The sequence below is a fragment of the Erithacus rubecula genome, assembly GCF_903797595.1.
Source record: "Erithacus rubecula genome assembly, chromosome: 8".
Taxonomy (NCBI): Eukaryota; Metazoa; Chordata; class Aves; order Passeriformes; family Muscicapidae; genus Erithacus; species Erithacus rubecula.
This window is the reverse complement of record NC_136659.1, coordinates 1,606,126-1,618,565: the sequence shown is the minus strand read 5'-3', so window position 1 is coordinate 1,618,565 and position 12,440 is coordinate 1,606,126. Positions and strand designations below refer to the sequence as shown.

The 12,440-nt window shown below is 43.0% G+C and overlaps 1 protein-coding gene across 9 annotated transcripts in view; it reads right to left on the bottom strand.

Annotated features, from left to right (window-relative positions):
• The window catches only part of AGAP1 (ArfGAP with GTPase domain, ankyrin repeat and PH domain 1), a 289,598-nt gene that overhangs the window by 191,182 nt on the left and 85,976 nt on the right, over positions 1 to 12,440 (bottom strand). For 5 of the 9 annotated variants that reach the window (XM_079310687.1, XM_079310688.1, XM_079310689.1 and 2 more), the window contains exons 2-3: positions 9,588 to 9,646; positions 5,044 to 5,131 (exon numbers count right to left, since the gene is read on the bottom strand). In XM_079310687.1, coding sequence (XP_079166813.1) covers positions 5,044 to 5,131; positions 9,588 to 9,646 — 147 coding nt within the window. Of the gene's footprint in view, positions 1 to 4,346; positions 4,359 to 5,043; positions 5,132 to 9,587; positions 9,647 to 12,440 lie in introns of all 9 variants that reach the window. The other 4 variants (XM_079310686.1, XM_079310685.1, XM_079310681.1 and 1 more) reach the window with 1 other exon arrangement.

The window sequence follows — 12,440 nt, the reverse complement described above, 5'->3', positions numbered from 1 at the left end:
ACAGGCAGTCCCAGGAGGGCAAGGAGAGGGAAGGGCTGCAGAGGGGAGAGGGCAGAATACGTAAACACCCTCTTTTATGCTGAGCCTGAAAGGCTCCAAAAGCCCAAGAGAACCTGCTGCAGCAGCACTTTAAAAGGATCAGAAAAGAGACAAGTGTTGTTTTATATCTGGGTGTCAGCGTGAAATGCCAAATAAAAATAATCAGTCAGTGCTATTATAGCAAAAAGGCAGACAAAGAACTGAAAAGGGGTAATTTTGAAACACATGTCCCATGTCATCACTGTCTTCTGAACACAACACAGAGTCTGCCTGTGGGTTTACAGGCCAAAAAAAAAAAAAAATCCTTCACCTGCCCCAAAGTGCTCAGAGGCTTGTGAAAACTGCACCAAGGATTTGAAACCAGCACAGAGAATTTCAGCTTCCCCAGGTTCTGTAGCCCAAGAACCACAAAATGCAACTTTAGGGTTAATGTGGTTTTTTTGACCTCATGTTGGGATTCTTGCAAAACCTCCCTGTGTAAATTTTTATGTGTATGAATTCCAAAAAAATCCTGACTGAAAAGGCATGAATGTTTCCAAGGAAAGCACCCAAGCACATCCTCACAGGACACATTTCTCTGCTCTTCATTTACATTTCAGCCAGCTGCTCACTGAGAGCAGAGCACACAGATTAGTCTGGGACACATCCTCTTTTAATTCATCAAAGATCAAATTTGGGTGTTTAGTAAATATGGCCTTCCTAAGTATTCAAAAAATATTAACTAGATAAAAATAGCAAGCACTTTCTGTAAAGACAGGCAGCCTCAGGAACCTGAGTGTCCACAGCAGGCAGAACTGCATGGGTCATGTGGAGAAGGGGACAAGAACCTCAGTGCTGCAGAGGGGAAAATGTCCAGTCCTGCTGCAGCTCCCCAAAACACAAACTGTGACCCCAGCCCAGTGTTAAATCTCAGCACAACCAGATTAAAGCCAGGAAGGATCCCAGAGTGGTCTGGTGGTTTAAAGCCCATCCCATTCCAGCCCCACACCCTCCCCTATCCCAGGTTGTTCCAAGCCTGCCCTTGAACACTTCCAGAGATGGGGAATCTTCTTTTGTCTCTGCTTTTTTTCCCCCCCAGGTGAACCAGGTCCACACTCTCTGATTCCAGCCCAGGATCAGACCTGAATGAAGACACCTGGAAGGTCATCCCAGTTAATAGATTATGCCTGAACTTTCTGCATACATATTGTGTAAGGGTCTGGGACCAGGAGAAAATCTCTTAAGAGGATGTGAACAAAAGCAGCTGAAATTTGAAAGCACTCTTCCTCTTTCCTCAATCCTCCTTGCATAACTACCCTTTGCTGAGGAAGCATCAGGCAGAAATAGTTTCTCAAGATAAATTGAAAACCATGGACAGCCAATCCTCGAGATGTAATTTCTACACAGAATCAGAATCCTTTAGATTGGAAAAGGCTTCAAGATCATCAATGCATGTTTTTGTTACAGACTGGCAACTTATTTTCATGATATGCTTCAAAGGAAAGGCTGAGGGTGACACTTCATTTAGTATTTTAATACTGAACATGACCATTCCTGCTGTTTTATGACCATTGCTGCCATGCAAGTGATACACTGGTCACTGTGGTACTGAAAAAAGTTATGTGGTGAAGGCTGCAATAGTATAAAAATATTTTTAGGTCAAATTTGGAAAGAGAGTAAATGATCACAGCTTTCTGAAAAACACATTAAAGGCCTTATTCTGTGGCTTTTACTGGGGGAAATTTCATTTTTATTTTAAGTTCTTCCACAAAGAGAGTTGAACCCTCCACTGACTGCAACAGCTACTTGTGCCTCAAGTCAGGATGGTGGATGGCTTTTATGTTTTTTAAAACACTAAAAATAATTTTTCCACATGAAATGAATAAATAACTCTTAAATGTATCCCAAAGTATGTAGAGAATAAAACCTCCTTTTTATCATCCCAGTTGAGACACCCTGGACCATAATTTGTCTTTTTGTTTTATTTACTCACTGGAAAACAATATACTGAAATAATCATGACATTATTTAAAATATTCAGAAATGTATCAGAAATGTGGAAAAAGTCATGTTTCACACCTCCTGGCTTTTTGGAAACAAAACCCAAACAAGTAACAGAATCCTCCTGACACTCACTACTACAAACTTCAGTTCACCTTGGTCTGAAAATAATTTAGTCTCAAATTCCACATATCCACCACATATTTCACTTTGTTCCTACAGGCAGAATTAAATTTTACATGGGGGGAAATAAAGCCACAGCATCTCCCACACTTTACTTGTGGTTTCAGCAGGCAAAGCACCCAGCAGTAGCAGGTTTTCTTCCAATCACTCAGAGGGTCCTTAGAAGATCAAAAATCCCTAGGATTCCTTATTTCCCATTATTGTATCATCACAGAAAAAAAACATAAAATCCCAGACCACTGAAATTCCCCATTTACAGCAGGGTAACACATTGCTGCTTTTCCTCCATCTGATTTAAAAATGTGTCACTCAGCAGCACATCTGAGTCTATGTTAAATATGCAAAGGAAGGGTCTCAAGGCCATTTTTCTTCCTAATAAAAACTCATTCTTTGAGGAAAAAAAAAAGCTTTGGAAGTTACAAAACACATGAGGGACTGAAAAGTTCTGAACAGAAATAAAAACTGGGGCAGGCAGTGAGAGAAAAACTCCACCGTGAAGGGCAGGATTCCTCCTCCTGGTGGGGAGGTGGTGATGGGCAGCAAGAGAAATGCAACTTGAAACCACCTTTACATAGTTAAAATTCATTTACTGGGATGCTGAAGCCTTCAAGGCCTGCAGGAGATGTGGCACTTGTCTGATGCAGGGCAGGTTTCCTGGTAATTGCAGCAATTTGGAAGGCAAGGGCAGCAGAAATAGCAGTCCCTGGCCTTAATCACCACTTCCATCTGCAGCAAATATCCATCACTTCACCCATTAGCACTGATTTTATGATGCCTGATAAATTTAGCTGTTAGGAAGCCATTCCAAGCCAGTAAACTCAGGTTTTTTCTTTAACTGATCAAGCAGCTGACACCTTAACATCTGATATACATCTCTTCTTTATCCAATTTACCAAGCTGGCACATTTACAGTCCCTCAGCAAAGGGACAGGGAGGATCCACAAGGATCTCCAACGTGAAGGATCACATTTTCCTTTCTAGGAACTTGTTTAAAGGACCTAAAAGTGCTCCAGACCAGGTTGGACAGGGCTTGGAACAGCCTGGGATAATGGAAAGTGTCCCTGCCCATGGTAGGGGATGGAAGAGGGGGAGCTTTAAAGGCCCTTTGTGGTTCTGTGATTCTCTGACAGAGCTAAAACACAACCAAATCACCACTAGAGATGTTTACTGAGGGTAATTTATATGGCTTGAATTTCATTTCATGCTGACTTGACTGGAAACCTTGACCTTATCCCTCACAAGGCAAATCAGAGCTCTTAATTATTTCAGTTTTCCTCCCGTTAATGAAATGCAACAGTGTCATTAGTGAGGCTTGTCAGCCACACTTATGTGCAGAGAAATGATTTGACACTGCTTTTGTCATCTAATCCTTCCAGGAAAAACACTGACAACGTCACTGGAACACTGTAAATAAAAATCCTTCCAGACAAAGAGGACAGATGGCAACACTCCCAAGGAATAACACCTAAAATATTCATCCTTTAGGAGTGAGGAGGGATAGCCCTGTCAACAGTCAGGAGATTTGAATCTTCCAAAAGGGAAAAAAACCCTCCAAAAATCCAAATATCCTCTGCTCATGAAGTGAGGGAAGAGATATGTCAAGACAGTGATTTTTGCAGTACTCAGTGACACTGCACCCTCTATCAGCATTTCTCACTATCAGCATCCAGAAGCACCATCCACACACATTTCTGTGCAGAGGCTCAGCTGCTATCATCAATTATTAGTGCCAGCTCTAGCTACAAACCAGAAAAAAAACCACATTTAGGGCACACTTACAACCTGCAGGAGCTCAGTGTTAGTGCAATTCCACAGGAAAAGCCTTGTCCATCCCTCCCTTCCCCTCTCCTCCCATTTTAACTACAATTCCAGGCTGTTAAAATGTCAACTACCAAGCTAAACCAGCTTCCTGTGGGAAGAGTTAATTAGAAACAAATGTTATCAGAGATGCATGAAACTACAAACTACTGCTGAAGAGACAGCTACAGCAAGAGACAAAAAACAGTGAGATGCACTAAAGACTTGAAATCAAAAGGAAACAACTCAAAATGATACACAAAACAAGGGGGGAAAAACATTCTAATACAGAAACCACCATCTGTCCCTTCAAAACGAGAGCTGCCATGAAGACAATGTATAGTTACCTGCATCCATATCTGCAAAGAAGGGAACAGCCAGTAAGGAAAAGAAGGAACCAGAAATTCAGTGTCTCAGAGTTGGATTTAAAAGTTCATAAGGAGAACAGATAAAGAAAAATAATCAAAAAAGTATTTACTGCAAGATCAACCTTGATAAGATACTGTGATATTTTTGATTTCGAGCTATAAACTTGGATTAATGTTAAACACTACAGCATACAAATTAATTTTCTATGCCATAAGAACATTAAAAAAAAAAAACCAAACCAAATATGTAATATATTAAACGATAAGCAAGTTACACCTTTAAAAGATTTTTTCTTCCCCCAACATCCTGATTGAAGAGAAACCCACCACTACAGACAGTAATTGTGGTTTCAACAGCCCAAGTGAAAGAAGCAGCACTACTGAGAGCAGTCAACTCCTCTCCATCAGGACTAATTCTCATTTGGACACATGCTGGGGGGCCAAAATAGTTAAAGAATGCTAAGAAGTTCTGGAAAATCTACAATTATACTCATCATGCACACTTAGCTCAGTCTGGAGAACGTTAAAACAAAAATCTCCATGAATTCTGAAGTAGCAAATGGGGTTGGTTTATTTTTGGGGGTTTTTTTTTGCTAATTCATTTCTGCATGGTCAAAAATGAGTAGGGATGTAGTTTGTGGGGGGAAATAGGAGTGGGGTTTGTGTGTGCACATACCTTCAGGAGACTCCTCCTGCACGTAGGTGCCCGTCAGGTAGCGGTGCACCAGCGCCGACTTCCCACTGGCCAGGTTACCCACGATCCCCTGCATGGGAAATTAAACAAAGGAGAAGGAAAAAAACCCAACTGCAGTTAATCCCTGTAAAAAGCACAGCAAAAAGTTCAAGCAAAATCTACACACCTCCAACAACAGACATATAAAATCTGCTGAGAGATCAAATAAACAGCAGAGTGGTTGGGGGTGAAAGGACCTTGGAGATCATCTCCTTCCACCAGCCCAGGGTGCTCCAAGCCCTGTCCAGCCCAGCCTTGGACACTTACAGGGATGGGGCACCTGTGCCAGGACCTCCCTGCCCTCCCAAGGAAGGATTTCAGCCCAACCCCACCAGTTCTCTTCCTGAAGGTGCTCAAATGTAACGGGTGATGTTTGCACCACTTAATTAGTGGTTTGTCTGAAGTTTTTTGTTTACTCAGAGCCAGGATTAAAAAACACGAAGATGAATTTCCTAGTGTTTATTAAATCTTATCTAAAGTACAGAGAGTTCAGCAGCACTTCCAGCCACCAGCTAAAAGTGAGCAAAATGGAGATGAGCCCAGCTGCTACAAGGTCTGTTAAAGCTGAACAGTCCAATAGAGAATTAACACCTGTATTATTGATACTTTTGACCCAATAACCAAACTGCTGTGACCCTCAGTGCAGCACTGACTGTCCAACCAGAAACTACTGCCTGAAACCATGGAGAGGAAGGACACCCAAAATCCTCCATCCTGTCTCACACCTATCACTATATTATAAAAACCCCAAATTTAAAACCCCTCACCATGTGAAATCACACACTTCTATTTAACTACACATCCATGACTAACTCCATCACTCAAATTTGGAATCCTTCTCCAAGTCAAAAGCAGTGTTCTCCAGGGGGCAGTGCCAGAAAGCACAGAAAGCTCAGAAATCCCAGGTTTCTGGGCTCCAGCACTGAAATGCCAAAAGACTTGAGGCTATTTGGGGTTTGTGGCTTTAAAGGGGAGCACAGAGCTGAGGACAACGTGCTCCCTTCTTGAGGGGGGAGGTGATGGGAACTTCTTTCCCCCTTTGAAAGAAGCCCAGCCTGCTCTGCTCTATGCTGTTTACTTGACCCTCACCATGGGTTCAGAACAGAAGGTCCCTGGAGAGAAGATGAACTCTGCTGATCTGCCTGGGCTGCCAAAGGGCCGAGGCAGCAGCCACTGTGCATTCTCCACCCCACCTTCTCCCTCCTGATCAATCCTAACCACCCTCCTTATCAAAAGTGGCTTGCCAGGACCCAGCCATGTGTGCTGGCACCCAAAACGCCCAAATTCCCCCTACCTTGGGCTGATCCCACAGCGTGGGCAGCAGGCAGGGAGGGATTCTGGGATGAGTCACAGGAAGAAAATGACATCTCTAACATGTGTCCCTCACCCCCAGAACATGAAGCAACCTCTCAATTAATGACTTTTCCCTCCATTATATGCCCACAAACTGCAGAACATTTGTCTACTCCCACTCACACCACAAAACCATGGGGACCTGAGGGAATCCTGTGAGTGAACAGCCTTGGCACCTCTTATCACCAAATTCTCACCATCTCCCTTCCCCTACAAAGCTTCCCAATGAGAAGTTCCTTCCCAATTTTTTTTTTTTTTTTTTTTTTTGCTTCTAACAATGTAAAAAATCTCCCCCGCTCAGGATTCATCACTGCTGAAAAACAGTCAATATCTAACTGTATTTTTAATGTTCTACACATTTGGTCAAGACATGGTTTTCCAGTGAAACCTTCACTTCCAGTGAAAACTTCACTTACAAAAGATTAGCCTTGTGTGCATGGAAATTATTGTTATTTTCTATTACACTTGTGCCAAAACTGTTATTGTAACAGAAAAGCACCAACTTGAGGGTCCAGAGGCAACATCCCATGGCTGGGATGTCTTATTCTATCCAGAGACTCCCCTCAATATTTGAAAATACATCAAATGATTTGAGAACACAATTTTATTTATTTTTTTTTTTTAATATCATAAAGGTCATACCAGGTTACACCATTTGACAGCACTTCAGGTTCTCTGACATATTCCTACAAAGTAGGAGCAATAAATTCCACACTGGGAAGAAAAACTGACTTCTGATACAGGTTCTCTTTTCATCAGCATTAATATTTGTTTTAAGGTTGATCCCCCACATTATGACAAAAATGCCAGCCTGTTTTCACAGCAGTCATATTCCTCTCCCCCTGTTTTATACACAAACAATCCAAGTCATCTCCATTTATTTATGGGTATGTCTGAAATGCACCAAGTTATGACAAGCATGTTAGGGAACAAAAATACCACCCTAACCCAGCTCAGGGAGGAGAAAATTCAGCTACAACTCACTGCTCTTTTCAGTTATGACTTGTGCAACACTGAATCATTTATTTCCATGTGCCAGACATGCTGTAAAACAAACCCAAGCCACTTTGCCCACTCCTCCTAAAGCTTGTTGGGAAAAATAATAAACTGTATTGATGGCACTTGGCATTTCAAAGCAGTCCAGGAGAGGAACCTGACTGCACTTTTTTCTGCAAGAAATTCTGTGATTTTATTCAGAAATCTTGTTTATTCTGCCTAACACATCCTAATTTAATATTTGAATAAACAGGACCCAGAAACACCAAAGGTAGTGGTCTCACCCTGCTCTTGACTGCAACAAAAACATCAAAATCTGTAAGTAAAACTCAAATACTGTATCAGCAGGATCCAATTACAGAATCCCAAACCGGTTTGGGCTGGAAGGGACCTTACAGCTCATCCTATTCCTGCCCCTGCCATGGGCAGGGACACCTTCCACTGTCCCAGCCTGCTCCAAACCCACTCCAAGGTGGCCTTGAATATCCTTCTGAACACTGGAAAGGAACCAAACCTTGTGCTGCTAAAAAAAGGAGGCAAAGACTGGTGTTCTTTCCTCAAAGGCAGGCTGAAAAACATCTCCTTCCTTTATTGCAGCCCTGGGGGCTCTCTCTGCTCTCCCAGAGCCAGTTTCTGTTCCCTTGAAAAATTCTGCAGAGCCCGAAGGGTACAACAACAGCCACTCTAGAAATAAATCAAAAATAAATATCAACCTCAATTTAAGGACCTCCCAGCCTGTACAGGGGGACAACTTCTCCCTTTGGCATGGCCCTTATGCTCCTGAGGCACAAGGAGCACCCAGGATGAGGCTGAAGTAAGGGAATGGCAGAGGTGACTCATGGCAGATGTGCAGGAAAGGCAGAGCAGATTTCAGCTGGGCTTCCTCATCTACCCTTCCTGTTGGAGCACAACTTCACAGGCACAGCTGGTGCTGCTGGCTTCCACTGCCTGCAGTGCTATAATCAAATTATTATTGTTGTAACAGCACAGCTTCTGCTTTTACCCTTGGAGAGGCTGACCACTGCAAATCAATTCTCTGCAGCAGCCACACAGCTGAAATCTGCTTTCCCAGGGGAAAGACACCCAAGGTAAGCACTCACATGATGCAGCCAGGCTATCACAAGAGAAAAATGTGCCCTGAGACCACCACCTGGTGCTTGGAAATCATTTGTGCTCTGAATTACACCATGGAGTACCTGCAGCTCTGCTCTCAGCAGCAATTCCCAATTTTCCTGGTGGCTGCTGTGAATTAGGGCTGAGAAGGGAACCAAGGATAAGCCAGCTAGCAGTGTTGGACTCCTATCCAACCAACACTTTCCAGTCTTCAATTGCTGGTTTTTCACTGTTTTTCATTTTATTTGGGGTCTTCTAAATGACATCATTTGTTAAACAAAACCTGGTGACCCTTCATGTATTAGGGAATTACATCCACTGACTGCCAGATTTTTCTTACACTCAGCTTGAGCACTGCTAAAATCAAAACAGCCATAGAACTGTAGTTGTGAGGATGCTGCTCCCATTAAAATGCCTCTTATTTATCCTGTTAAATGTGGCCTTGCAGATTTTCTCACCTCTGTAAAACACTATTATATCAACTCAGATTTGAGAAAGGTTCAAATTCTTTAAAGAGAGGCAGAATAGACTTTTGGTCCTTTAAGAAATCAAGGAAGCTTAATATGGGGAGATAAAATGAGCTTTATGTGTCAGCTGCTGATTTCCAGTGCCCTCATAAGACCTCCCTGCTGAGAAGATGCCCCTTGGAAGCTGCTTCTTGGAGCAGAACAAATTCAAACAGCAGTAAAATCCTGAGAGGTCTTTGAAGTATGATTATAAATACTGAATGTACATCATCTTCACATAGATAGCCTCAGCCCTGGAAGTGTTCAGGGTCAGGTGGGACAGAGATTGGAGCAGCCTGGGACAGTGGAAGGTGTCCCTGCCCATGGCAGGAGTGGGATGGGATGAACTTTGAGGTCCTTTTCCATCTAAACCCTTCTGTGAGTTTATAATAGATAAGCAGAGAAAAAATTCTTTGCTTATTAAAACTGCTTTCTACATTTTTTCCCCAAGAGTAGCCGGAATGAAGCAGGGAACCCCCCCTTGTGTGACATTCCAGATGTTTGCCAAGGTGAACTCACCACTTTCAGCTCCGGCACAGATCGGCTCAGGGTCCATTCCTGGCTGTTCACAAAGGCATCTGTGGAAGAAGAGAACATTCCCAACATTAGGACAGTGACACTTGCTGCTCTGCTGCACACAATTTCACACCACAGCTTTGGGAATGTGGGAACAAAGGTCAGGCCTCATTCCTGGGATTCTCATGTCCAGCATGACAGAGACCAGGGTTTGGGGAAATGATATCAAAAATCCCAGAAATTCCCATTCTGCACGGATCTGCTCTCTGCAGCAAGTGCTCCCACATCATCAGCAAGCTCATACTAACTCCAGGCCCTTGGAGCTGCACAAAGGCTCTTCCAGTGGTTAAACCTTTCCCATCCACACCACCACACTCCTTCCCTGAAGGAAAAGCCTGGGGTTTGTCACATTGCACGTCACCAACTGCAGCTGCCACCATCTGCAGGAACTTCTCCACCCAGGTAAATGAGAGAATTTGTTGGTTCTGAAACATGTTATTTTCTACTGCACATCACACTTAATGTCAGCAACTGCAGCACCCAGAGCCAGTGGGAACATCCCTGCTCAGGCAGGGGAAATATCATTATTCTTCAAACATGCCATTTTCTAGGCAGAGATAAACCACAGAGCCATTTACTACTAAATTAATTAAAAACTACTTGAGGCAGGAGTTGATCTCTTGGAGAAAGGCAAGTTTATGACAGAAACTGAGTTATTTGTGCTGTACCTGGCTTGCACCTCACTGAGAATTCCACACCAAAGAACAGAAATAAGGCTCTGTTTTTCTGTATTTAAAAACTTTCATGATTTTCTCCCTTCCCTAAAGGGTCTGGTCAGCTGTAAGCAAACAGACAGTGGTGCTTCTGTTACAAACCCAGTGTGGATGCTGATTTAACCCCTGCAGAACCATGCAAACCAGCTGAATGCCTGTGCTGCACAGGATGCTCCTGCTGAGATCAGCTCCACTGAATGAGATTCCAGGTGTTCCAAGCAATTCCTGATGCCACAGGAAACAACCGTTGGAAGGTTACACCTGATTTTTAAACAAGCCACTGCTTCCCCTCCAATACACCATCAGCAGGGGGAGGAGGCTCTTTTATGTGATTTTTTTGAAATTGGAGGCAATTTCCTACTCCAGATATGACCCTCACTAACTCCACAAACCATTCAAGCTTTCCCAGCACCCACCTAAAAACAACCACAGAGAAAAACTTGTGTTTTCCAGTGCACCTTTATGAAATACATTGCTTTTGCCTCAATATCCCAAAAAGATCTATTAGCTGGGAATTAGGAAACCTCCAGTTTTATGCAACACAACCCTTTATATTTAATCTGTGAATAAATCCTGTGTGTATCTATATGAAAACATGAAGAAAATAATCAGTATTTTGGTACAGGTATGAGCTGCCTCCCACACACCCACTGGCAGAGAAGGAAAACCAAAAGCTCAGGGTGAAACGCTCTGAAGATTTGGGTTAATCCTTGGCATTCCAGGTGGTCATGCAGCTCCTGTTCCAGGACCCACTGGATCAAAACCTTTCTATACCACACCCAGGTGACAAAAACTTGGGATGGAGACCAAACAAGCAGCAATTTCCATTTGGGAACACTGCATGCAAGACCTGCTCATGATTAAAGGGACCACAGCTTGGTCTAGGATGCTCTCCTGCCTTCCTGTGGGAAGGAACGTTTTCCCAGACAGGGAGCAATGGAATGGGGATTGGGAAAAATTTCACTGCCCTAACAGGAAACAATCAGCTCTCATGACTTGCTTTGGGGCTGCTGTGGATTTGGGAAGGAGCAGCCTTGGCTGAAGGAGATGAGGAGGTTTCAGCTCATCTCCAGACTCTCAGGAGTCAAGGAAATCCATCATTATCCCAGACTTGTGGAGGTTTAGGTGTGCAAAACAAATTGGGAGAGCTCCCTATTAATGCCAACAAGCTTCCATAAAAGAGAACCACTGGATTTTATCACCATGGAAGATTAAAAAAAGATGAGTGAGCAAATCACTGCTGCTGACTTGGAGATCTGCAACAAAACCTGCCAAGCCAAAAGGTAAACTGCACAAGGGTAAGAAGAACATCACAAATCCTGCTCCCTAAAATAAAAAAAAATATTATCTTGGAAGACCTGTGCTTTCAAAAAGGACAAATCAGGGAGGCAATGCAGGCTAAAATACCAAAAAGACAAAGAAGAAGGTAGCCAGCTGCAGAAAGAAAGGATGACCCAAGCCCTGAGAATGTGGATTTATTTCTCTTTCATCAAAATGCACCCAAACCCCACATCAAGACCTTCCTAAACTGCATCAGGTCTCAAGGAGCCTCAATATGGGCAATATATGCAGTTTAATCCTGATTAGCAAAACAAAATAAAATTCACTTGACAAGGTGCTAGAATTCTTGACAAAGCCACCTTCCCCTTTCTTGCTAAGCCACCAGTTCCTGCCCCCACAAAGGTTTTGAGTGTCCAAAATACTTGAGAACAGTTGAAATTACATTTTATTGCCAAAATATGCCTGTTAAAAAAACCCAAAAACAACACAACAAGTAGCCAAACACCTTGACCTCAACCTAACTAATTTAAACTAAAATCTCCTGATTAATAATATGTCCTCAATTTGCAATTAATTTACCTAAGGTCTTCCAGTGCCCTTTAAAAAATGAAACCAACTCATTTCTATTGGGAGATCCATGGGATTAATTTTCACTGGCATGTTTAGAAGGAATTACTACAGCTGAACACAGAACATGGCCTGACCCAGCCCCTGGTCTCTTCAGAGGTGTGAGTTTAGTTTGTGTGCTGCCATTGGCAGGGACATGGAAGCACCCTCTGCCCAATGCAGTTTCTAGGAATGC